Source organism: Symphalangus syndactylus, chromosome 12 (genome assembly GCF_028878055.3).
Source record: "Symphalangus syndactylus isolate Jambi chromosome 12, NHGRI_mSymSyn1-v2.1_pri, whole genome shotgun sequence".
Lineage (NCBI taxonomy): Eukaryota > Metazoa > Chordata > Mammalia > Primates > Hylobatidae > Symphalangus > Symphalangus syndactylus.
Genome location: NC_072441.2, coordinates 134640171 through 134667663, shown reverse-complemented (window position 1 = coordinate 134667663; position 27493 = coordinate 134640171). Strand labels below are relative to the sequence as shown.

Sequence of the window (27493 nt, the reverse complement as noted above, 5' to 3'; positions counted from 1 at the left end):
TTTCTGGAATGGAGGAAGAGAACTCCCATTTTTGTGTCAGTCAAGTGTAGGCACTTCTACTGCAATGTCACATCCTGAATATTCTTGCATTGTACAAAATCAAGTACTGAAGATAGCAATGTGTGGGGAAAATAGGTTTGGAGAAAACCTCTCAAAAACTATTGCACCATCACCTGGTGCGGTGGCTCATGCCTGTAATCCCAGCACTTTGGGAGCCTGAGGTGGGCGAATCACCTGAGGTCAGGAGTTCGAGACTAGCCTGGCCAAGATGGTGAAACCTCATCTGTACTAAAAATACAAAAATTAGCTGGACATGGTGGAGGGTGCCTGTAATCCCAGCTACTCAGGAGGCTCAGGCAGGAGAATTGCTTGAACCTGAGAGGGGGAGGTTGCAGTTAGCCAAGATTGTGCCACTCTATTCCAGCCTGGGAGACAGAGCCAGAATCTGTCTCAAAAAGCAAACAAACAAACAAACAAAAAACTGTTGCAGCTTTGTAATCCCAGCAATAACAAATGCAAGAATGATCCTAATGAAAAAATGTAAATACTTAAGACTTGTTAAACTTCTGGTGAATAAAGAAATGACTGTGAATTTAGGACTTTAGCTTATTAAAAAGGTGAAGGTAGCTTGATGAAGAGGATGTAAAGAAGGGATGTAGGTGCTGACTTATGGAGATAAAGGCAAAACGCACAAATACTAGGGGAAACTTCACATCAGTTACTTTCATGACAGAGCTGTGGCCAAAAGGAAGAATGTGGAGTGAGTATGATGTACATGGTGCATCGTATACAGTTACTCCTTAGCTTGCTGCATTCAGTCATGTTAGTGCTTCAATTCAGATGCTGTTTGTTGGCGGTACAAAGCAGTAACATTCTGGAAAAATAATATATGAACCAGTGTAACTTCTGCATGACTATGGCTTCGTTTTCCTATATGTTAGTCAGATGGAGCCAATTTAATTTACAGACACATGTTTTAGAGCAGAACAGACTGAACTTTACATTGTCCCCTAGTAACCTTGCCAGGAGGTGCTATTTACATTTTACAGATAAGAAAATGGATTCAGGATCAGACACTTGCTCTGCATCACAGGATTGGTGAGTGATGATGGTGATAGGAATCAAATCTAGGTCTTCCTAGTTCCAGACCTATGCTTTTTACGTGTACATCGCAAAGTCTGCTTTCTACCAAATTTCCCTGATTCCTTCTCCTGTGATTATTCCAAGAACAATCATAAATTTTCTGATGAAACGTTAGCCTTGGCTTCATCAGGCTGATGTTTTGGAATCTGGCAGGCTAGCAGAAGCAAAAGATAGTTGATTTTTGCTTTCAGTGTTTTCTCAAGTTGTTTGTTAAGTTTGGCTTTCAAATATCTACATGTAATTAGTAACTGAATTTCCTCAAGTTGTAAGGTTTGTGAGTTCAGAGTGAGTAAAATATTGCCTTTTCTTTGCTTATTTACCTTATCATAGAATTTTCAAAGTTTATCTTGCTCATTTGGGGCCTTTATATGATATTAAGAGATAATTGTTTTAATCAGATAATTGATATTATCTGATAAAAGGAGAGTAATTTTTGAATCCAGAGCCTTTTGACCTTATGAGAAAGATGGTTTTTTTTTCTTCTAAGAATTCTTGTATCCTTCTTGTGTTAGAAGTGGGGAAAAAAGAGTTAAAATTATTACAGAGTATGAAAATAATTTCAGGATTAGGTTCCCTAGAATCTGAAAAGTTTCTTTTTTTTTTTTGAGACGGAGTCTCGCTCTGTCACCCAGGCTGGAGTGCAGTGGTGCAATCTCGGCTCACTGCAAGCTCCGCCTCCCAGGTTCACCCCATTCTCCTGCCTCAGCCTCTCCGAGTAGCTGGGACTACAGGCACCCGCCACCATGCCCGCCTAATTTTTTGTATTTTTTTTAGTAGAGACGGGGTTTCACCGTGGTCTCGATCTCCTGACCTCGTGATCTGCCCGCCTTGGCCTCCCAAAGTGCTGGGATTACAAGCGTGAGCCACCGCGCCTGGTGAATCTGGAAAAGTTTCTTCCTTTATATATATTTTTTCTTTTTAGTGATGGGGATCTTGCTATGTTGCCCAGGCTGGTCTCCAACTTCTGGCTTTAAGCCATCCTCCCATCTCAGCTTCCTGAGTAGCTGAGATCACAGACAGGAGCCACCAAGCCCAGCCAGAAAAGTTTCTTTGTGACTTTTTTTCTTTTCCTTTTTGGGAAACATTTCTGCTTTTCCTCATCAGGAAGTATTTGCTTGTGTATACAGTAGTTGTGTACATGGGTAGTAGGTTGTGTTTAGCAAATGTTTACTGTTTGAAACCATAGACCTTAATGACCTCAGTGCACACAGGAATAAGACCCCAACAGCCTAATGCAGACGATGGATTACCCTGGCCAGGCGTTGGCCACGGGGAGAGCTGCCAATTGAAGTGGCCCAAGGCTTTGCTCGGTCCTAAGCTGATCGGTTTCAGGCAGTAAAGCAGACCCAATGCTGTCAGGTCTTCTCAGTTTTCAAGAGAGGATAGAAATCACAGTAGTTTTCTTTGTGAAATCTGATATTTAGATGGTGTCAATTAATTACATATTTTTCCTCTACCAATGCTGAGTAAGTTGGTGGAAGTAGCTCAAGCCCTGCCAGTTGTTGCAGCCTCATGTCTGACTTAATGATTGTCATCTGCCAATCTGGACACAATTTTTCTTTACAGAGCCAATATATCAAAATGTAAATGTCTTTTTTTTAAAGTCAGACTGTTTACTTGTATATTAAAATTTTCTAGAACTTTTGACTTTGAAAAATGTCAAACCAATGAAAAAGTTGAATGAATAATATAGGGGACACCTGCATATCCCACACCTTTCACCTGGGCATGGTAAATTAGATTTACCAACTGTTAATATTTTGCCAAATTTATTTCATTGCTCCTATTTTGTTGGACCAGTTTAAAGTAAGTTGCAAAAGTCATAGTATTTTACACCTAGATTTTCTGTCATGTTATTTCCCAAGAACAAGAATATACTTCTTCTACATAATGATAATGCTGTTATCACATCTAATAATTTTTTTTTTTTTTTTTGAGATGGAGTCTCGCTCTGTCACCCAGGCTGGAGTGCAATGGCACGATCTTGGCTCACTGCAACCTCTGCCTCCTGGGTTCAAACGATTCTCCTGCCTCAACCTCCCGAGTAGCTGGGATTACAGGTGCCCGCCACCATACACAGCTAATTTTTGTATTTTTAGTAGAGACGGGGTTTCACCGTGTTGCCCAGGCTGGTCACGAACTCCTGATCTCAGGTGATCTGCCTTCCTCAGCCTCCCAAAGTGCTGGGATTACAGGCATGAGCCACTGCGTCCGTCCCTGTGTGTGTATTTAAAAGGCCTTTATGATAGATTTCTATAATTTTGTTTAATTGACAATTAAACCAATTTTAATTTCCCTCTAGCATGCCAGACTTTTTCTCTCTGTACTTTGAGATGTAAATTTTGCTACCTGATTTTTCACCTAAGAGTTGTTTCCTTTAATATGCAGATTTAGGGTTATTTAGCTGGCAACTGTCTAGGGTAATGAAACAGTTTATCGAGAGTTTGAAAGTCTAAGATACTGTTAACCCAAAATATCTGAGACAGATCTCAGTCAATTTAGAAAGTTTATTTAGCCAAGGTTAAAAGACGCTCCCATGACCCAGCCTCAGGAGGTCCTGATGACATATGCCCAAGGTGATTGGGATGCAGCTTGGTTTTGATACATTTTGGGGAGATGTGAGACATCAATCAATATATGTAAGATGTACATTGGCTTGGTCCAGAAAGGCAGGACAAATTGAAGTGGAGAAAGGGCTTCCAGGCCATAAGTAGATAAGAGACAAATTCATTTGAGTTTCTGATTAGCTTTTGCAAAAGAAGCAATTAGATATGCATTTATTTCAATGAGCAGAGGGATGACTTTGAATAGAGTGGGAGGCAGATTTGCCCTAAACAGTTCCCAGCTTGACTTTTCTCTTTAGCTTAGTGATTTTGGGGTCTCAAGATTTATTTTCTTTCACATGTCTCCTTTTTTCTTTTTAAAGTCTTTTGGAGAAAGCATCTTAGAAGAAAATAAGTCTCCGCTCTCAGGTTTCATCTGATCTCTCATAGCTAGGACAGTTTATTCACAGATAGGTGGTTCCCATGTTATCAGGAAAGCTTATTTTCAGCAGGTCGTGAAGTCTCACATCCTATGAAGAGAAAATAGAGAAAGGAAGGGAAAAAACAGCAGCAAACAAACAAAAAGAACAATTCTGGAAAATCAATATAGGCCATGTTACTCTGAAGCCCATACATCAGTAGGCAGGTATGAAAGTGGCTTGTGTATGTAAATAGGTTGTGGTTATTTTCTTTGAAGTTTGTCTGGCATCAGTTTGCAGGATTTTAAGAAAGCACAGCTTAGTTTTCAGTGATTTCAAATTAGGAATAATGGCGGGGGAGGAAAAGAAGAAGAAAAAAATGGAAAACATTGTTTTAGAGACTTATAGCCAGGAAAAATTTTAGAATTCAGTCAAAGTTGTAGAAAATAACAAAAATTGGAAAACATTAAGCAAAACTCAAATCTAACAACAGATCTACTATAGTTTATTTTGAAGCATCATTTTTCTCTCTCCATTTTCCATTTTCACTAAAGACAAGTTGTAGTACAAATTCATTTGCAAAATAAGTTTTATCTTATTATACTTGGCCTGAGTATTTGCATAAAGTCAGAAAGAATAATTATTTGCCAAATAGGCTTTTTTTTTTTTTGAGTCAGAGTCTCGCTCTGTCGCCCAGGCTGGAGTGCAGTGACGTGATCTCAGCTCACTGCAAGCTCCACATCCCGGGTTCACGCCATCCTCCTGCTGCAGCCTCCCGAGTAGCTGGGACTACAGGCGCATGCTGCCACACCTGGCTAATTTTTTGTATTTTTAGTAGAGACGGGGTTTCACCGTGTTAGTCAGGATGGTCTCGATCTCCTGACCTCGTGATCCACCCGCCTCGGCCTCCCAAAGTGCTGGGATTACAGTTGTGAGCCACCACGCCTGGTGGCTCATTTTTTTAATTGGCTTTGATGGAACTTTATTTCATAAGAAATCTCAGATTCAACTTTAATGCCTTAAGCCCAGCCTGTGCCTGTAAATACCTGTATTAATTGGGTGAATTCCTCACTTTGAGATCCCAAGAAAACTTTGGGCTCCTGGGCCTGTCAGAAAGTGACATTCTTGCCACAGGTCAGGAAACTGTACAGGGACTGCGTAGACAAGGTATTGTTGCAGGATCCTTGGGGTGTCATTTTTCTGGCCAGAAACCTTTGTGGCTGGTGGTGCCTTTGCCCAAGTTTTGCTCAGGCTTGCTGGGGTCATTTTGCTCACTTGGCCTGGCAGGCTGTGCTCAGCTCACACTACTGGCCCGGGTCCCACACCTGCCAAGGGTGAGTCAGGGGTGGAATGGGGAGGGGTGTGTGAGCGAGCCTGGGGTCCAGGTACTGCACACAGTCAGACATGCCAGCTGCTGCAGCAGGGTGGGCAGCTCCAGGTGCCAGCATGAGTGCTGGCTCTCTGTGAGGCTGTGGACAGACCAGGTGTACCACAAACAGCTTCCATAGCTGGCACTGGGGATACAGTGGCACCTGGAAGCTTGGAGATGCCAGGAACTGCAGAGCAGAGCCTCCAGGTCTGGGCTCCCTGAAGGGCTGCAGCTCTTCTTTCCTTCTCTCCACCTTCAATGTGGTGAGCAAGGGGCATGTCTCAGCCCTGTTTGTGTTACAGCTCTTTTAGCCTCGCCATTTGGTGGGTCCTGAGTTCCTGTCCTGCAACCAGGAAGAATGAGGTACTCAGACAAGTGGAGGGTGAGCAAGATGAAGAGCAGCTTTATTGAACAATGGAACTGCTCACAGGAGACCTGCGGGTGGTAGTTCCTTTCCACAGCCAGGGTGTCTTGATGAGTGTTCAGCTCCTAGTGGATAGGGTAGGTCCTCTCTGTTAGGCAAGTCATCCTGACAAGTGTTCAGCTATCAGCAGAGAGGGTAGCTCCTCTCTGTAGCTGGTCGTTCCACTGTCTGCATAACTCTCAGCAGAGAGGAGGCCCTAGACTGGGTAGATCCTCTCTGCAGCTGGTTGCTCCACTGTCTGCTCACCTCTGGCTGAGCCCAGGGTTTTTATGGGCCTCAGAGGGGAGGAAGGGCATGCCGATTGGTTCATGGACAGTCATGGGTGGGCCGGGAAAAAGCACCACAAGTTCCCACTCCATCTGTAGGACTGGCAGCCCAGTCCCCAGCCTTCAGGCCCTCCCTGGCCTGTTGATGGGGCCTCACCAGAGATCTGCCCCCTTCCACCCAGGAGTTTGTCTGCTTCCTGCTGTCATTCATGGCACCCAGGTTGTAGGTGCCAAGGGTCACCTACAGGCCAGTGCTGAGCTTCCTTCAGCCCCCCATTGGCTTCCCTTCTATGCTTGTTTGTGCCTAAAGTCAGAGGGGCTGAGGCAGCAGGGAGCTGGTGTGTCAGCCCTGCCCCAAGCATGTGCACACCCAGCTGGGCTGTGACAGTGCTGGGGTTCAGCCCCAACTTTGCTCCAAGATCAGAGTGGAGGCCAATAGCAGGGAGAAGCCAGGCAGTGGGAGCAGGCATTTCTGAACCTGCAAAAGCTGGGGGGGCCTTCCCAGGCCCCCAAGAGAGCAGAGATACCTGGGTCTCAGCATTAATAATGTATAATCATTTAGGTCAATGTACTAATTTCCATTTTGATTTTTCTTTATTCCATAAATTATTTAGAAGTGTATCACTAATTTCAAAGGAGTGAGGTACTTTCCCATTATATTTAGTGTAACCTTGATTTCTGGGTAATTTCATTATAATCAGAAAATCTATTCCAAATGATTTCTCTTTTTTGAATTTTTTTTTTGAGCTCACATTTATGATGCAGCATGTGACCAATTTTGGCAAATGTTTTATGAAGCTACATGGTTTTTGTTTGTTTATTTGTTTGTTTTTTGAGATGGAGTCTCACTCTGTTGCCCAGGCTGGAGTGCAGTGGTGCAATCTCGGCTCACTGCAACCTCTGCCTCTCAGGTTCAAGAAATTCTCTGCCTCAGCCTCCCAGGTAGCTGGGATTACAGGCGCCTGCCACCATGCCCGGCTAATTTTTTTGTATTTTTACTAGTGACAGGGTTTCACCATATTGGCCAGGCTGGTCTTGAACTCCTGACCTGGTGATTCGCCCACCTCTGCCTCCCAAAGTGCTGTGACTACAGGCATGAGCCACCGTGCCCAGCCTACATGTTTCTTTTAATTAGTATTTACATGGTGTATTTTCTCCCATACTATCTTCCCAAAGTGTTTATGTCCTTAATATTAAAATGTGCTTTTTGTGGGTAATTTGTAGGGTTTTTAAAAACTCCATCTGGAAATGTGTTTTTTTAATTAAAATACTTAGTTTATTTGCACTTAAAGTAATTATATACTGAAGTCATATTTGCCATCTTTCTATTTTCTATTTGAACTACTTGTTTTATGTTTGGTTTTTCTGTCTCTCAAAACAGCATTATTTTGGGTTAAAATGGATTATCAATTCATGTATCTTATTTTAGCTTGTTAAACATTTTTTTAAATGATTTCTCTAGATATTAAAACATAAATCTTTGATAGCACAGTTCAACACAAATGATTAGTTTTATTACTTTTCTAATTTTGATAAATAATTAGGTTACTCTAACTTCATTTACTCTATTTTTCATGTTATTTTTGTAATAATCTTTCATTTTCAATAGTTTTAAGTCCCACAAGACCTTATTATTATGTTGTAATTATTATTAATTTATATCTACATACATATTTTCCCTGCCCTTGAGGTGATCTTTATTCTTTTTTGCATTTTTGTGTTTCTTTCTTTTTTTCTGCCTGAAGAACTTCCTTTAAATTATCTCACTTTTTGTTTGTCTGGAAAAATTTTTATTTCACATTTAAAACATTGTAATTTAAAATAATTTTTATTCTGAAATAACTTCAAACTTAGGGAAAAGTTGAAAGAATAGTACAAAGCAATCCTGTATGCCCCATACCTAGAGTTATTAATTTTTAACATTTTATAACATTTACTTTATCATTCTATCTATGTAAACATATTATTGTTTTTATAATTTTCAGCACCATTCTAGAGTAATTTGCAAATATCATGCTCCTTTACCTTTCAATACTTCAGTGAATATTTCCTAAAAACAAAAATACTCTCTTATATAGGAGTTATCAAAATCAGGAAGTTAAATATTGAAATAATATATTTATATAATCTAATATCTAATTTATATTCCGATTTTGTCTATTGTCATAATAATGTCATTTATAGCATCCCTCTCTTCCAAGATTATATATTGCATTAGTGATTTTTCTTTTAGTCTCTATTATTGATTCTCAACATTTCTTTGTTTTTCATGACATTTTTTAAGATTAGAAACTAGTTATTTTATGGAACATTCCTCAATTTGGGTTTCTTTGATGTTTCTTCATGATTAGATTCAGGTTTTACATTTTTGGCTAAATATAGATGGTGTATTCTTCTTAGGATTCCACATCTGGGCACACACTGTATCTATTTATTCCTTGCTGGTGCTGTTAATTGTGATCACTAAGTTTAGATGTCTAGTTTCTCTATTATAGATCTACTATTTTTAACTTTTATAATCAATAAATCCTTAGTGGATAGATAGCTTGCAACTGCGTAAACAAAAAGTTTGAGATTCAGACTTTTTCATAAGTTTTGGTAAGTTACATTGCTACATTAACTCCAGGAGTGTTTATGTAGATTTTTTGTGTGTTTGTTTTTGTTTTACGTTGACAATTAGATTAGCTGCAAACAAATAGAAACAGTTTTACTTCTTCCTTTTCAATCTCTTTTCTTGCCTTATTGCACTGGCTAGAATTTCCAGTACTGTTTTGAATAAAGGTCAATGAGAGCAAACATCTTTGTCTTCATACTGATTTAGGGGGAGAGCATTTAGTCTTTCATCATAATGTGTGAGTTTGTGGGAAATTTTTGTAGATGGTCTTTATCAGAGTGAAGAAGTTTCTTTCTGTACCCAGTTTATGGAGTTTTTTTGTGTGTGTTTATCATGAATGACAGAATGGACAGTCCAAGCCACAAGCATTTGAAGTAGCCTTATGCAAATATATTTGAATGACAAGTTAGCAGCTCTTTTTTTCAAAGGGACTCAAGGCCAAGATGTGGGCTGGACCATAGAAGATCTCTTCCAGTCTGATATTGTGTTTGTTTCTGAGGCCGGAGTTAGGTGCCGAGAGTTCATGGGGATGCGAAAGCTTTCATCAGAACTAAACATGGTTAGAAAACGTCCTGAAGAAGAGACCTGGATGAGACATTTGTGAATGAGTAAGGAGACAGTTGGGAAGTGGGAGGAGAGAGGACTGCACGTGGAATAGCCTATGCAAAGACCTGAAAAGTCAGCACTGGCTGGAGTAGAATGATCATGTTGGGAGGTGGGAAAACTAGGTGGGCCTGCGGTGGGTTTCTACTGCTCTCAGAGCTCTAAGAAGGAAACCCCATTAGTTCTAGCAAATGATTCTCATATGCCCCCTCTAATGACCCTAGGGCAATTTTCTTAACAAGCCCCCAAGAAACACAATCAGCATGCCTTGCTGACAATTCCATCTTCAGAAAATCAAGGCTCTTTTTACCCTAGGGCTTATCTCCTTAGGGGCTGTGGTGTTCAGGCAGGAAACTGGCACTGGAGACTCTTCCCTTCTCAAAATTACACATCACTCTTATAACTTGTATTCCTCTAATGCTTGGAGAATGTTAAGAGTTCTCTAGACTGGCAATTTCCCTAAATTTATCTTCTGAAGAAAGTTGTTAATGAACAAAGTACACTCTTAGCATTTATTAATCTTTTGGGTTTTCTTCACATTCAGATCATTATGGTTTTCAGATAAAACTTCTTTCAAAGCAGTTAAAAACAATTGGAATATTTAAAAAATAGAATCCTATCAGAAAAACATGTAAAGACTAACTAATTTAAAAGATTCACCCTGTGTCACCTTTTGCAAAGCAATTTAATATTTATCTGAAACTTGAGCTATAGAAATTTGATTTGCTTTAACAGCAGTAGAAATAGTTTAGTTCCTGGTTAATGTGGCATCTGATGTGATTGTGTCTCACTAATTTGGGTGTGTGTGTGTGTATGTGTGTTGTGTGTTGAAGACATGACTCTGGATATGCAGTCAATTGTCACCATGAGTATCCGACCCATACCTCCTCACTTCCCAATAAGCCTGAGGCTAACACGGTGAAACCGCTTCTCTACTAAAAATATAAAAAATTAGCTGGGCGTGGTGGCTAGTGCCCGTAGTCCCAGCTACTCGGGAGGCTGAGGCAGGAGAATGGTGTGAACTCGGGAGGCAGAGGTTGCGGTGAGCTGAGATTGCACCACTGCACTCCAGCCTGGGTGACAGAGCGAGACTCCGTCTCAAAAAAAAAAAAAAAAAAATTAGCCAGGCGTGGTGGCCGGCGCCTGTATTCCCAGATACTTGGGAGGCTGAGGCAAGAGAATGGCGTGAAACCAGAAGGCAGAGCTTGCAGTGGGCAGAGATCGTGCCACTGCACTCCAGCCTGGGCGACAGAGGGAGACTCCGTCTCAAAAAAAAAAAAAAAAACATCACGTCGTGAAGTGTTTTCGCACCTACCACCAGTGGGAAAAGTGGCAGCTCATGGCAAGTCTTTGGGGTCCCAGTTGTTGCCTTCTCCTCCCTCCCCTGCCGTGGCCACCATATGCCTGTGTAGCAGGAAGCTGTGGGATCTGTAGACTCAGCTCTATCAGGCTTCCCAGAATTGAGGGGCATGGGGTATTATAGGGGACATTTCCTGCTCACGTGGCCTAGCAGAGCTGGTGGCACAATTGCCCGGGTGTCCCAGGAGCCTAGCCTGGCCTCTTCTACCTGGTACGGTGCTTGGAGATCAGGCCAGCACCTCCATCCACTCCAAGTGGGCGGGCTGGGGAGAAGGAAAGCCAGGTTCTTCTGCTGGAGGGTGTGAGTGAAATGAGTCAGCTATGGGCAGGGTCAGGGAAGGCTTCCTGGAGGCAGGTTCCTTGGAAGACGGGAGGATGTAGCTCCTGGCTAGAGCAGTAGCCAGCCACCTTCCCTGGAGAGAGCAGCCCCAGCATCCCCTCTGCTCCCCCTCCCCTTGTCTTGAAGGGAGAAGAGCAACCTGGCCCACAGCCTGCAGGTGGCCCAGCAGCAGGCCGAGGAGCTGCGGCAGGAGCGAGAGAAGCTGCAGGCTGCCCAGGAGGAGCTGTGGCACCAGCGGGACCGGCTGGAGGGAGAGCAGGAAGACGCGGTGAAGAATGGCGTGCGGGTGCGCCGGGAGCTTGAGCACAGGTGAGCAGCGTCTCGCCTCCCTGCCGGGGCCCTTCAAATGTGCCTCGGGTCCCCTGACAGTGCCCCCCAGGGGTTAGGGAGCACCCAGTGGGTCCTGGGCCTCCTGCCATCTGGACACCTCTGATGTCGGGTTTTCTAACCAGACCCATTTCAGGAAATTGGGGCTCAGGGAGGTGTCGTCACTTACCTGGAGTCAGAGAACTAGTTAAAAGGTAGAACTTGGATGATAGTAACAAGAATAATTAAAATAACAGTAGTAATATTAGTAATAGTATTTTAAAAATTTAGTTATAATAATAATAATATCCTTATTAATTTCACTAAGTGCCAGATACCATTTTAAGAAATTCAGTTCTCTCATTTAACTCCATGATAACTCTGTGACATAGAAGCTGTTATCTCCATTTTGTGGGTGGTAAACTGAGGCACAGAGAAGCCATGTCACTTGCCCCAGGTCACATAGCTAGTTAGCAGAAGAGCCAGGATATGAACCCAGACATTCTGCCTTCAGAGTTAACCTCTTCACCACTGCGCTGCTTACCTCTCTGGGACGTGATCGGTGATGTTTAGTAGACTGTGATGGAGCATATTATTCCTGTTTCTGAAGGCCCTTGGGGAGCTGTGTCAGGCACTATTTTAAGCACATGTGAAATTTGTATCCTTAAAACAGGCCGGGCGCGGTGACTCATGCCTGTGATCCCAGCACTTTGGGAGGCTGAGGCAGGCAAATCGCCTGAGGTCAGGAGTTCGAGACCAGCCTGACCAACATGGGGAAACCCTGTCTCTACTAAAACTACAAAAATTAGCCAGGCATGGTGGTGAGCACCTGTAATCCCAGCTACTCAGGAGGCTGAGGCAGGAGAATTGCTTGAACCTGGGAGGCAGAGGTTGCAGTCAGCCAGGATCGCACCACTGTACTCCAGACTGGGCGACAGAGCAAGACTCTGTCTCAAAAAAACAAACATTGTCACGAGGCAGGTATTACCTCATTTTGCAGATGTGAAAATAGAGGCCCAGGGTCATGGAGCTAAGCGGTAGTGGGATTGGTTGCCCTGTGGCTCAGGCTCTTTCTTTCCAAACTCCTGCCTCAGGCCTGGTCCCCGGCCCAGCATCTTGCTGGCCACAGGAGGTTTGGGGCAAGAAAGTGACATGTGCCACCTGCCCGCCCTTTGTCCCGCAGCCATAGACAACTAGAGCAGCTGGAAGGGAAGTGCTCAGTCCTGGCCAAGGAACTGGTGGAGGTGAGGGAGGTGCTGAGCCGCGCCACGCTGCAGTGGGACATGCTGCAGGCCGAGAAGGCCGAGGTGGCCGAGGCGCTGACCAAGGTGGGTCCCTGTTTGCTGCACAACCACAAACCTACCTCTGACCCCCATCCCCAAGCCTTCTCACTCTGGCACGGACAGGTCCCAGTGTCAGGCAGACTTCTGAGCCTGGTCACAGACTGACCCCTTCCTTCTGGATACAGGCTGATCTTTGTCACAGGCCACAGACCTTTGGACCTCTGGTCCCAGCCATAAGTGGATTGACCTCTCTTTACGACCGTATCCCTGCTGTTCTGGATGCTCCTGGGGGCAGTGCCTATAGCTCAGGGTCATCCAGTGCCTAAGATTCAGCTCCTGGGGTCTGAGAGTTGGGGCCACAGCCCAGAGAGTCCTTGGCGGGGGGGCCTGCCCTGTCCGCTGCAGCCTGGGCTCTAAGCAGCGCTGTCCCTAGACCCTACTCAGGGGATCCTCTGAACTCTGGCCCTGCCCTGCAGCTTGAGCTATTTTTGCACGGCTCTGTGGTGGGTGGCTTTTAAATGGCTCCATAAGCAGCAGGCTTTCTGCGGTGATTTTTTTTTCCGTCTCACGCTGTGTCCCCTCCTTGTCTCCCCTCCCCTGTCTCCGAGGGTCCATCTCTCTGGGTCTCTTCTTGTCCCTCCTCACCTCCTCCCGGCCTTTCTGCCTTTCCTCATCTCTTGGGGCCTGACCCTGCAGGCTGAGGCTGGCTGCGTGGAGCTCCAAGCTCTCCATGACCAAGCTGAGGGCAGAGGAGGCCTCCCTGCAGGACTCCCTGTCCAAGCTGAGCGCCCTCAACGAGAGCCTTGCTCAGGACAAATTGGATCTGAACCGCCTTGTCGCCCAGGTACACTGTGCACCTGCAGGCCCACCTGCCTTGCCCACCTGTCCTCCCCACTCAGTGAGGCACCCCGGGCCCAGCCCTGCACCTGTCTTGGCCCCTGCCTCCCTGTCTGTCTCTGGTTCTCTGTCTGTCTCCGTCTGTCTGTCTATCCTCTCTAGGCATCAAAGCACAGAAGCTCCATGGGCCCTCCTCAGCTCCCCCTCCCCAGTGTCTCACACACCCAAGGGCACTGTCCCTCATTCCCTGGGAGCCTCCCCTGGGCTATTGTGGCTGGTGGATGGGTGGAGGAGGCGTCCTGGTCCTGGGAGGGATGCCCTGCTCAGGAGGCCCCACTCCTTCCCGGCCCACAGCTGGAAGAACAAAAGGCCGCCCTGCAGGGCAGGCAGCGGCAGGTGGAGCAGGAGGCCACAGTGGCTCGGGAAGAGCAGGAGCGGCTGGAGGAGCTGTGGTTGGAGCAGGAGGTGGCGCGGCAGGGCCTGGAGGGCTCCCTATGAGTGGCAGAGCAGACCCAGGAGGCGCTGAAGCAACACCTCCCCACACTGAGCCATGAGCTCAGCTGGCTGCAGGAGCAGCTAGCACAGGTGGGCCAAGCTGTGTGTGGGGTGGTCTGGAGAGCATGTGGGGCAGGCTGGGCTCCCAGCCCCCTGCATCCAGTCCTGGGTTAAGTCACAGGCACTGGAGCCTGCTTCTGGGTTAAATCCAGCCGCACTTCTCCTAGCTGGGGACCTTGAACAAGCTGTTCAACCTCCCGTACCTCAGTTGCCCCATTTATAACATGTGGCTAACCGGGCGCAGTGGCTTCCGCCTATAATCCCAGCAGTTGGGGAAGCCAAGGCGGGTGGATCACCTGAGGTACGGAGATCAAGACCATCCTGGCTAATACCGTGAAACCCTGTCTCTACAAAGAATTAGCTGGGTGTGGTGGCATGTGCCTGTAGTCCCAGCTACTTGGGAGGTTGAGGCAGGAGAATTGCTTGAACCCAGGAGGCAGAGGTTGCAGTGAGCCAAGATCGTGCCACTGCACTCCAGCCTGGGCAACAGAGCAAGACTCCGTCTCAAAAATAATAATAATAATAATGATACAGATTAATAATAGGTCAAGACTTTTTAGAATTGGAATCTTAGACTTTTGGGAACATCACATCTGGAAGAGACCTTAATGTTTCAGGGATCCAGGGACCTTCATGCAGTGTCTATCCTGGAGAGCCTGGGTTTCTGGGAGGGGCCTCTAGAGGATGGGGCAGGGGGTGCAGGAAGCAGGGTGCAGGTATCCACCTTGAGGCCTGCTGAGCAGCTGCACTTGGGTCTGTTTTATATATTCAGCTTCTCTGCTTAGAGTAATACAAGGGTTCTGTTACTCCCAAAGCTGAGTGAGGGCCCTCGTTTTTCTTTTCTTTTTTTTTTTCTTTGACAGTCTTGCTCTGTTGCCCAGGCTGGAGTGCAGTGGCACAATCTGGGCTCACTGCAACCTCCACCTCCCGGGTTCAAGCGATTCTCCTGCCTTAGCCTCCTGAGTAACTGGGATTACAGGCGCGTGCCACCACATCTGGCTAATTTTGTATTTTTAGTAGAGATGGGGTTTCACCATGTTGGCCAGGCTGGTCTCGAACTCCTGACCTCAAGTGATCCACCCACCTTGGCCTCCCAAAGTGTTGGGATTACAGGCATGAGCCACCGTGCCTGGCCGAGACTCAGTCTTTAAAATAATGAAATAAAATAAAAACATAAACCTCAAACAAAAAGACAAACTATGATTTCAATCATTGTGAAGCTCTTGACCTAGTAGATGAGATATATATACATACCAAATATATATATGCATATATACGTATATATACGTATATATACACACATACGTATATATACACACATACGTATATATACACACATACGTATATATACACACATATGTATATACACACATACGTATATACACACACGTATATATACACACATACGTATATACACACATACGTATATATACACACATACGTATATACACACATACGTATATATACACACATACGTATATACACACATACGTATATATACACACATACGTATATACACACATACGTATATACACACATACGTATATACACACATAAGTATATACACACATACGTATATATACACATAAGTATATACATACATACGTATATATACACACAAGTATATACATACATACGTATATATACACATAAGTATATATACATACATACGTATATATACGTAAGTATATATACATACATACGTATATATACATAAGTATATATATACAATATATACATACGTATATATACATAAGTATATATATACATACGTATATATACAATATATACATACGTATATATACAATATATACATACGTATATACATACAATATATACATACGTATATACATACAATATATACATACGTATATACATACAATATATACATACGTATATACATACAATATATACATACGTATATATACAATATATACATACGTATATATACATATATACGTATATACACATATATACGTATATGTACATATATAGGCATATGTATATACACATACACATATACATGTATACGTATATATGTATATGTATATACATGTATACATATATATACACATATACCAGAAATACTATAATTTCAGAGAAGTGCTATAGGGTCTAATGTTTAACAACTTCTGGCATTTGACTGATGGTGTTTAAAGCTCTTCTCCCATTTTCCAGGGGTATAAATTGAGGCAAGTTATTTGGTATTTACTACATTTTGGCTTCTTCATATGCAAGGGGTTTATGATAATAATACCTACCTCATGAGGACGGTATGAGGACTAAATGAAATCATGTATGTATAGCCTCGGCCAATGCCCATAGACATTGAGTACTCAACAAGGTGTTAGCTAGTAGATTTTAAATTTGTATTTATTCTTATAGTTTTTAAGGTAAAATTTACATTCACTGAAATGTTAACTGTATGTTTTTTGACAAATGAATACACTTACATAACTCATATCCCTATCAAGACAGAGACCATTTTTACCACCCAGAAATTTCTCTCATGTACCTTCCCAGTCAATCCCCTGCCAGAGGGAACCACTGTTATAATTTTTTCACCACAGATTAATTTTCCCCTTTCTAGAATTTCAAATAAATGGGAAAGTATGTGCTCTTTTGTGTCATTTATCTTCACAGACTTTATAATAAAAAAGTTACAATTTTAAACCTTTTGGGCATTTAGTAAAAATCTCCTTCCCACCAGTAGCCACCAGTCACCAGTCTTCATTTCTCTCTCTCTCTCTTTGAGACAGGATCTTGCTCTGTCATCCAGGCTGGAGCGCAGTGGCATGATCATGGCTCACTGCAGCCTCAACCTTCTGAGCTCAAGCAATCCTCCCACCTCAGTCTCCCAAATAGCTGGGACTACAGGTGCCCACCACCACGCCTGACTAATTTTGCTTGTATTTTATGTAGAGACAGGGTCTCACCAAGTTGCCCAGGTTAGTCTCAAACTCCTGAGCTCAAATGATCTGCAGGCCTTGGCCTCCCAAAGTGCTTGGATTACAGGCATAAGCCACTGTGCCTGGCTCAGTCTTCCTCTCTTGAAGCAACCAAAATATTATTAGTTTTATGTGGGCCATCCCATGGCTTATCATTATTAACTCAGGTGTTTATACAAGGCTCTTTGAGAACTCAGTTTTAGAGGTTACCCAAAGCATCCTATGACAACTCAGCCTAAAACGATATAAAATCAGTTTTAATATAACTGAAGTTTCTACATTCTGACTCTAAATGTCAGATTGTGACATTTTATCTTTCTCTGACTTTATGCCAAATTTACTTCAACTTCTAGCATCTATCATTCTCATTTATGAACAAATATGTATTTAACAAATGTGGAAATACAAATCATGAGCCAAACCAAATCCTGGGCTTATGTAGCCGATAGTAAAAAATTCACCAAAATAACCACCCGATTACAGTTTCATGCAGTGTGATAGGAGTAAGGAACCACCATAGGGAGGTCAGAAGGTGCTTTTCAGAGGTGGAGACTACAGCTGTTTTCAGAAGGATAGGGGTTAGAAGAACCTTCCAGGCACAGAGCAAAGCATGAACAAAAGCTCTGTGGAGGCCAGGAAGCTGGTAAATAGGGAATAAAAGAGGCCAGTTTGGCTGGAGCAGAGAGAGCAGAATGGAATTGGTCTGAGTAGCGAGAAGAGATGAAGAAGTGGGCAAGGCGCCTGGCTATTCGGGGCTTGGTTAGTTAGGAGGTTTTGTCTAAGAGAATGGGAAGGTGTTTAAGTGCTTTAGGCTGGGAAGTGACACGGTCACATTATATTTTGAAAAAGCCACTCTGCCTGTTGTGTTGAGATTAGAGAGGCGATAAAGGGGATATGGGTAACACAAGAAGACTAGGTCAGTAGTCCCTCCACCCTCACTCCCCAGGTGAAGGTAGCCTAGACTAGGGTGGTGATGGAGGAGATACAAGAGGACAGATTCAAGGAAAATTTGGAAGGTAAAAACTGGTAGGATTTGCTGACGGATGGAATATAGGAGGGGAGAGGTAGATTATCAGGGATGTATCTTAGTTTTCTTATGCATGATAGATTCAGTTGCAATGAAATTGTTAATTGAAATTGACTTTAAATAATGGCATGACCTAAAGGTATGCAAACATTTGCCTTAGATAAAATATCAAGTTTTCAAAGTTTTTAGCTGGGTGGACGGCATGGCTTTACTTCCTATTTCTTGGTATTCTAATCTTGTTGAAAAAAAAAGTTTTTCATTTTCTCAAAGGCTTATTTTAGTGGAAGCCCATCTGCAAAATCTGTTATAAATTTAAATTAGAAAATAACTACAAGTGCCATTGACAGGTTGGTTATTGTTTTTGCGAGTGACCTAAGGCCACCTCTGGGGGAGCTGGGGGCTGTCTTCTGAAGCCTGCGCGACTGCACCGCGTGCCCGTGCCTGGAAGTCAGACTCAGGGGCGGTGCGGCAGCGGGAGGCCTGCAGTCCTAAGCGCGGGGTCGCTCCGGGCCCCCGAGAAGTGTGTCTCCTGCCTCTTTAACCTGGCAGGGGCTGTTCAAGCGGCGGGGAAATCAGCGATTTGGAGGGTGGAGGGCTGGTGCTTTGAAAGAGAGGCGGATGGCCGGGCGCGGTGGCTCAAGCCTGTAATCCCAGCACTTCGGGAGGCCGAGGCGGGCGGATCACGAGGTCAGGAGATCGAGACCATCCTGGCTAACACAGTGAAACCCCGTCTCTACTAAAAATACAAAAAATTAGCAGGGCGTGGTGGCGAGCGCCTGTAGTCCCAGCTACTCGGGAGGCTGAGGCAGGAGAATGGCGTGAACCCGGGAGGCGGAGTTTGCAGTGAGCGGAGATCGCGCCACTGCACTCCAGCCTGGGCGACAGAGCGAGACTCCGTCTCAAAAAAAAAAAAAAAAAAAGAAAGAGGGGCGGAGGGGAGAGAGGGATTTCCCCGTCCCTGCTGCACTCGGACCTTCCCCTCGGTTGCTCCTTTTCTTGGCCTGCGCGGCCCCCAACCTGCTCCAACCCGTTGGGAAGCAGAGGCCGCGGCGTCCCTTTAAGGCCCCGCCGCGCCTGCGCCTTGGGTTCTCCTGACGCGCCGGTCGGGACCCTGAGGAGCCGCAGGCGCAGGCGAGGGGCTGGGCGGCGGTTGAGGCGGCGGTTGAGGCGGAGGCGGCGGCGGCGGCGCTGGGAGGGGTAGGTGAGGGTCGCGAGGCTGCCGGAGCTTCCGAGTGAGCGCGGTGCTTTTGGGAACGCGGGACGGGCGACCCGCGGCGCCAGGAGCTGGGCCGAGGCGCGCTGCCGGCTGCCGTCTGGATGGGAAATTACCGCGAAGTCCACGCAGCGTTTCTGAGGTGAGGGCGCCGCGCCGGGCTGGGCGGGCGGTGAATCCGGGACCCGCGGGCGCACAGCTGGGTGGAGGCGCGGCCGTGGCAAGTTCTGTTGCGCGAGAGCGGGGGCGGGTGGGAGGTGCGGGGGGTCGTGCCACGCCGGGGCCTGAGTTCCCCGCGCTGGATTCTTCGCCTGCCGCTGCCGCCCGCAGCCCAGCTCTCGTGGGCGCTGGGGAAGAAACTCGCTGGCGGGTGTTCTGTGGCATCCCAGGGGGTGGAGGGACGGAGCAGCTTCAGGGGCTCGTCCTCCTATATCCTGTAGAGGACACTGACCCCGCACCCCACCCTCCAGGCCGGAAATCGGTCCCTCTGCGGACCTGAGAGGGGAGAGCGCTCGCGCCCCTGGCCTGCAAAGTTGGGGTCTTTATTGGCCTCCCGGCTTCTGCTCCAGGCTGGTGATGGGCAGGCCAGGTGTGCCAGGTCCAGGATGCACACGAGGAGCGTTTGTAGCCGGCACTGAATCACCTCCTGACTATGGGGCAAGCCTCAAATGAACCGCAGCATTTCGGGTAGGTTGGATTGTGGGGTTGCTGTTTGCACTCCGAGGAGTTGCTGTGATTTCCCTGTGTCTGTCTGTCTGTCTTTCTGGCTTCTTAGATCATCTCATGTGGCGTCCTTTCACCGAAGAGTTAACCAAGACGTTTGGCCTGGTTTCCTTGCTTTCCTCCTGTATTTTGCTGCTAGAGCTGCTTTCGAAAAGAAGTCTTTAATGGCAGTCGTACCTTTTCTTTGGGTTACAGTGTTGTTCATCCTTTCTTTGCCGAAAGAATGAATCGTAGTGCTTCACGAAGTTAAAGAAAAGATCTGCTGGTAGTGTTTAATCTGTTCGGAGCTGATATGCGTTAGTAGCTTTCTTTTTGTTTTTAAATTTTATTAGTAAAATTTCACTAGTGAACGAGAAGCTATTTTTTTCTATTCTGAAATGCTAGCTTTAAGATTTCTGAGAACTTTGCGTCAAAGAAATCTTGGAAAAGTTACTGAGGTATACAGAAGAAGTTCACAATTTTAAATGTGCAGGTGGCCCGGGAGCAGTAGATCACACCTTAATCCCAGCACTTTGGGACGCCAAGGTGGGTAGATCACTTGAGCCCAGGATTTCCAGACCAGCCTGGGCAATGTGGCAAAACCCTTTCTCTACTAAAAATACAAAAGTTAGCTGTGTGTGGTGGTGTGTGCCTGTAGTCCCAGCTGCCCGGTAGCCTGAGGTGGGAGGATCACCAGAGCCCCGGAGGTTGAGATTGCAGTGAGCCGTGATCATGGCAGTGCACCACGAACTGGATGGCAGAGTGAGACCCTGTCTCAAAAAAAAAAAAAAAAAGTAATGAATTTTTACCAAGTGAACCACCACAGATCAAGAAATAGAACATTACTAAACTGGGGTATATTTGTAGGAGTGGAATTGTTGGTTTTAGAGGTATATGAATGATAAAACTTTAGTATTACATATTGTTGAACATTTTCCCAAAGTAGTTGTACCATTTAGCAGGGATATGCTGGTTACCCCACATCCTCGCTAATGCCTGTCGCTTAAAAATTATTTTGTCCTTCCTTCCTTCCTTCCTTCCTTCCTTCCTTCCTTCCTTCCTTCCTTCCTTCCTTCCTTCCTTCCTTCCCTTTCTTTCTTTCTTTCTCTTTCTTTCCCTCTCTGGCCCAGGCTACAATCTACTCGGCTTGCTGCTGCCCGCGCCGCCTGGGACTGCCGGCGCGCGCCACCGCTGCCTGCCTTTTCTCCTTTGGATGCAGGCACGCGTTCGCCATCTTGGCCACGCTGGTCGCCAGCTCCTGACGCCGAGTGCTCTGCCCGCCTCAGCTTCCCCAGGTACTGGGACTACAGACGGAGTCTCGCTCACCCAGTGCTCGGTGTTGCCTGGGCTGGAGTGCGGTGGCGTGGTCTGGCCTCGCGGCAGCCTCTACCCCCCGGCCGCCTGCCTTGGCCTGCCAGGGTGCTGGGATTGCAGCCCCTGCCCGGCCGCCGCCCCATCTGGAAGGTGGGGAGCGCCTCTGCCCGGCCGCCCCGTCCGGGAAGTGAGGAGCGCCTCTGCCCGGCCACCCACCATCTGGGAAGTGAGGAGCGCCTCTGCCCGGCCACCCTGTCTGGGAAGTGAGGAGCGCCTCTGCCCGGCCGCCCCGTCTGGGAAGTGAGGAGCGCCTCTGCCCGGCCACCCATCGTCTGGGAAGTGAGGAGCGCCTCTGCCTGGCCTCCCATCGTCTGGGAGGAGAGGAGCGCCTCTGCCCGGCCGCCCCGTCCGGGAGGAAGTGAAGAGCGCCTCTGCCCGGCCACCCCGTCCGGGAAGAAGTGAGGAGCGCCTCTGCCCGGCCGCCCCGTCCGGGAAGAAGTGAGGAGCGCCTCTGCCCGGCCGCCCCGTCCGGGAAGACGTGAGGAGCGCCTCTGCCCGGCCGCCCCGTCCGGGAAGAAGTGAGGAGCGCCTCTGCCCGGCCGCCCCGTCCGGGAAGACGTGAGGAGCGCCTCTGCCTGGCCGCCCCGTCCGGGAAGAAGTGAGGAGCGCCTCTGCCCGGCCGCCCCGTCTGGGAAGTGAGGAGCGCCTCTGCCCGGCCGCCCCGTCCGGGAAGAAATGAGGAGCGCCTCTGCCCGGGCGCCCCATCCGGGAAGAAGTGAGGAGCGCCTCTGCCCGGCCGCCCCATCCGAGAAGAAGTGAGGAGCGCCTCTTCCCGGCCACCCACCGTCTGGGAAGTGAGGAGCGCCTCTGCCCGGCCGCCCCGTCTGGGAAGTGAGGAGCGCCTCTGCCCGGCCGCCCCGTCTGGGAAGTGAGGAGCGCCTCTGCCCGGCCGCCCCGTCTGGGAAGTGAGCAGCGCCTGTGCCTGGCCGCCCCGTCCGGGAAGAAGTGAGGAGCGCCTCTGCCCGGCCACCCATCGTCTGGGAAGTGAGGAGCGCCTCTGCCCGGCCACCCACCGTCTGGGAAGTGAGGAGCGCCTCTGCCCGGCCGCCCTGTCCGGGAAGAAATGAGGAGCGCCTCTGCCCGGGCGCCCCGTCCGGGAAGAAGTGAGGAGCGCCTCTGCCCGGCCGCCCCGTCCGGGAAGAAGTGAGGAGCGCCTCTGCCCGGCCGCCCCGTCCGGGAAGAAATGAGGAGCGCCTCTGCCTGGGCGCCCCATCCGGGAAGAAGTGAGGAGCGCCTCTGCCCGGCCACCCATCGTCTGGGAAGTGAGGAGCGCCTCTGCCCGGCCACCCACCATCTGGGAAGTGAGGAGCGCCTCTGCCCGGCCGCCCCGTCTGGGAAGTGAGGAGCGCCTCTGCCCGGCCACCCACCGTCTGGGAAGTGAGGAGCGCCTCTGCCCGGCCACCCACCGTCTGGGAAGTGAGGAGCGCCTCTGCCCGGCCACCCACCGTCTGGGAAGTGAGGAGCGCCTCTGCCCGACCACCCACCGTCTGGGAAGTGAGGAGCGCCTCTTCCCGGCCACCCACCGTCTGGGAAGTGAGGAGCGCCTCTGCCCGGCCACCCACCGTCTGGGAAGTGAGGAGCGCCTCTGCCCGGCCACCCACCGTCTGGGAAGTGAGGAGCGCCTCTGCCCGGCCACCCACCGTCTGGGAAGTGAGGAGCGCCTCTGCCCGGCCACCCACCGTCTGGGAAGTGAGGAGCGCCTCTTCCCGGCCACCCACCGTCTGGGAAGTGAGGAGCGCCTCTGCCCGGCCACCCACCGTCTGGGAAGTGAGGAGCGCCTCTGCCTGGCCGCCCCGTCTGGGAAGTGAGGAGCGCCTCTACCCGGCTGCCCCATCTGGGAAGTGAGGAGTGCCTCTGCCCGGCCACCCATCGTCTGGGAGGTGAGGAGCGCCTCTGCCCGGCCGCCCATCGTCTGGGAAGTGAGGAGCGCCTCTGCCCGGCCACCCATCGTCTGGGAAGTGGGGAGCGCCTCTGCCCGACCACCCATCGTCTGGGAAGTGAGGAGCGCCTCTGCCCGGCCACCTATCGTCTGGGAAGAAGTGAGGAGCGTCTCTGCCTGGCCGCCCCGTCTGGGAAGTGAAGAGCCCCTCTGCCCGGCCGCCCCGTGTCTGGGTAGAAGTGAGGAGCTCCTCTGCCTGGCCGCTCTGTCTGGGAGGTCTACCACGGAGGCCAGAAGCAATGTGGGGGCTGGACGTGGTGGCTCACGCCTGTGGTCCCGGCACTCTGGGGGGCGAGGCGGGTTGATCACTTCGGGCTAGGAGTTCGAGACCAGTCTGGCCAACTTGGCGAAACATGAAGAATACAACAGACAGACCAACCAACCAACTCAATGACAACAAAACAGGTCTACCCTGGAGTCATACTCTAATTTTTTCTATTTTCCTCCCTTTCTGATCCTTTATCCCACTTTCTTTTTCTTCCTCTTCCTTCTCCCTCTTCTTTGTCAAATAGAGGATTGAGTTATTATCACTGATCCATATAAAGTCCCTCTCTCATTTATTTTAACTCCCACCCCCATTTCTATTCCCCGACTTCCCATGTGCAACCTTCCTAATATGTTTGATACGCATCTTTTTGTTTGTATGTATTTTTAGAAAATGTTTATTGTTTTTGTATGCAAAAAAAATTAATAAAAAAAAATTATTTTGCCATTCTAGTAGGGGTGCAGTAACATATCAGCATGGTTTCATTGAGATTGAGTATCTTTTATTGCCATTTATATGTCCTCTTTTGTGAAGTGCCTGTTAAACCTTTTTATCCAGTTTTCATTGATATGCTTGTTTTCCTGTTGATTTGTAATACTTTATTCTGGATATGCCTCGTTTCTAGGATTTATATGTATTGCATTTCCCTTTTTTCAATCTGTAGCTTGCGTTTTCACTCTTTTATGGTGTTTTTCATGAATGGAGATTCTTTTTTTTGTTCTTTTTGAGACAGGATCTCACTCCATTGCCCAGGCTGGAGTGCAGTGGCCCAATCACAGCTCACCGCAACCTTGACCTCACAAGGCTCAGGTGATCCCATTGCCTCAGCCCCCAAGTAGCTGGGACCTGCAGGGGAGTACCACGACACTCAGCTGTTTTCTATATTTTTAGTAGAGATGGGGTTTTGCCACATTGCATAGGCTGGTCTGGAATTCCTAGGCTCAAGTGATACACCTGCCTCGGCCTCCCGAAGGGTTGGGATTACAGGCATGAGCCACTGCACCCGGCCTGAGATTCTTAATTTTAATGAAATTATACTTTATCAATCTTTTCCTTTATGGTTACTGCTTTTTGTGTCCTGTTTAAGAAATCAATGCCTAACCTAAGAGTATGAACACATTTTTCTGTGTTAACCTTATAACAATTTTATTTTAGTTTTCGCATTTTTTTTTTCAGACAGGGCCTCACTCTATTGCCCAGGCTAGAGTGTGGTGGCAGGATCTCAGCTCACTCAACCTCCATCTCCTGGCTCAAGTGATTCTCCCACCTCAGCCTCTTGAGTAGCTGCGACTATAGGTGTGCGCCACCATGCCTGGCTAATTTTCGTATTTTTTGTAGAGATGGGGATTCAACATGTTTCCCAGGTTGGTCTTGAACTCTTGGGCTCAAGTAATCTGCCTGCTTCAGCCTCCCAGAGTGCTGGAATTACAGGTGTGAACCACCCCACCTGGCTATGATTCACTTTTTACTACATGGATGTGTCTGCTTGATCCAGCACCATTTACTGAAAAGACCATCCTTTTCCTTCTGCACCATGTGGCACTTTTTTTCATAAATCGAATGACTGTATGGTCATCTGATTTATGAAATTAGTGTGGGTCTGTTTCTGTTTCTGGACCAACCCGGGTAACATAGTAAGATCCCGTCCTTACAAAAAATAAAAATAATAAATAAATGAATAAAATTTAAAAAATAAGTATGTAGAGCAGATGGAGTCATAGGTTATAATTTATAAATGATTGCCAGTTTCTTGGCTACATACGGGTGTTGGTAATTCAGATGTGTTGGGCGTTCAGGCAAAATGTATTAAGTGAATTATATGGTGTTCCGAATGATTGCTAGATGTTCATTGTGACTTGAATTAGATGTTATTTGAGCCTCACAGAGCTACAGTTTTGACTCTTTTATTTATTTGTCTTTTTAAAATTTTTACAATCTTCCTTTCAAGGCAGTAACTCTTTTATACTTAATTGTTCTTAGGTATACTTAATTACCAGGAAAACTTTATGGATCATACCTAAATAAGTGTTAAACCATTTAAAGGGCTCACATGATGTGATGTAAACAATAGTATTCTACATAATAGTTTTAGGACTATATCGGATAATTTTTTTTTTCTTGAGACAGTATCTCGCTCTGTTGCCCAGGCTGGAGTGCAGTGGTATGATCATGGCTCTCTGCAGCCTTGACCTCTTAGGCTCAAGCAGTCCCCTGACCTCAGCCTCTTTAGTAGCTGAGTCTACAGGCATGCACCACTATGCCTGGCTAATTTTCTACTTTTTGTAGACAGGGTTTTCCTATAGTGCCCGGACTGGTTTCAAACTCCTGGGCTGAAATGATCCTCCCACCTTGGCATCCCAAAGTGTTGGGATCACAGGCATGAGCCATCACACCTGGCTATTTTAGCTTTAATAATTTTTATATTTTTCTAATTTAAAAGATTCACTAAAATCTTTTACAGCTATTATTTATGAATATAGTATTCATTGTTGTTATGATTATTTTGTATGTGTTTAATCCGATTTTTAATATAAGCTCCTGGCAATTAGAGATTTTGTCTCTTTTATTCACCACTATATTCTCAGTACTTGACCTTGCCTGGCATGAAACAGATATTGAATAAATATTTCTTAAATGAATGAATGAATGAACATACTAATACCATATTCAACAATCTCCGAGTATCACAGTTTTCACCATCTAACAAATAAAATAGCTTGTATAGAGCAGAGTCACAGTCAACCTGCCATGAAAGGAAATGTCAATGAAAAATAATCCTTTGTATGTGTAGCTGCTGAGATTTTGGGGCTTTTGTTACTGTAGCATAACCTAGTGAAAGCTCAGTGAGACAACATATAGGATATACGTGTACAGATAGACCAGCTAGACCAGTAGATGGGATTCCAAAGATAGTTCAATAAGCATTAACTAACGACACCCATACTCTCTTAATTCCCTAACAGAAATAATGGAATTCTTGTTCACTAAGATCTGCCTCAAATATTACTTACTTTGTGAAAACTTCCCTGGCTACTCTAGTATTTAGTCAGGACTCTTTATTTTTTCCCCCAGGCTGGAGTACAGTGGTGCCATCATAGCTCACTAACCTCTAACTGAAGGCTCAAGGAATCCTCCTGCCTCAGCTTCCCGAGTAGCTGAGACTACAAGTGTGCGCCACCATGCTCAGCTTATTTTTCATTTTTTATTTTCTGAGACGGGGTCTTACTGTGTTGCCCAGGCTGGTCAGGACTGTTGATTACATATGACAGAAACCCAACCACCTCTAGTTCCCCACCACCTTTCAACCTGCTCTTCCCTGGGTCTTCCCAGTCTCCGTAAATGGCAGCTCCATCCTTCAAGTTGCCGAAGCCCCAAATCTCAATGTTAACCTTGATTTCTCTCTTTTATCCCACAGGCAATCTGAAGGCAAATCCTGTTTAGACCCAGGCGAAGGTTCCTCGTGACCCAGGCTCTCACCAGCCAGTTGTCCCTTGCCGTCCTCCTGAGGGTGTCTGGAGCTTCAGTGCTGTGTGTTCTTGGCCTCCACGCTGGGGATGCCACTGACTCCCACTGTCCAGGGCTTCCAGTGGACTCTCCAAGGCCCTGATGTAGAAACTTCCCCATTCGGTACCCCAAGAGCAGCCTCACATGGTGTGGGCCAACATCAAGAGCTGCCAGATCCAACAGGTAAAAATCCTGAGGCATTGCCAGCTTGGTGGGGTCAGATAGTCCTCTTTCTATTATGACTCAGATGTTAAGGGAGGATGCCAAGGTCCCTAAACATTGCAGGGCCTTGCCTGGCATGAAACAGATATTAAATAAATATTTGCTAAATGAATGAACAAATATCCACAGCGTGTGCTGCCCATGACCTGCAGTGCCGTGGTCAGGTGGAAGTGATTTTAGTTCAGGAGAGGACAGTGTTCTCTCCAGGACTTTTCCTTACTAGCTAGATCTGTATCCC

At 46.9% G+C, this 27493-nt stretch overlaps 2 protein-coding genes across 2 annotated transcripts in view; one reads left to right on the top strand and one right to left on the bottom strand.

The window, feature by feature from the left end:
• The window catches only part of LOC129468960 (putative ciliary rootlet coiled-coil protein-like 1 protein), a 65908-nt gene that overhangs the window by 36040 nt on the left and 2375 nt on the right, over positions 1-27493 (top strand). Inside the window, 6 exon segments of the mRNA XM_063627762.1 lie at positions 11207-11389; positions 12570-12714; positions 13366-13392; positions 13394-13513; positions 13861-14091; positions 26945-27216. Coding sequence (XP_063483832.1) covers positions 11207-11389; positions 12570-12714; positions 13366-13392; positions 13394-13513; positions 13861-14004 — 619 coding nt within the window. The 3' untranslated portion in view covers positions 14005-14091; positions 26945-27216.
• Positions 16881-27153, bottom strand: LOC134734893 (unconventional myosin-XV-like). The gene is made up of 3 exons (XM_063628246.1): positions 27101-27153; positions 19010-19789; positions 16881-17110 (listed from the first exon to the last, which is right to left on the bottom strand). Exons 1-3 carry the CDS (start codon positions 27151-27153, stop codon positions 17098-17100), a joined length of 846 nt encoding a protein of 281 aa, XP_063484316.1. The 3' UTR covers positions 16881-17097.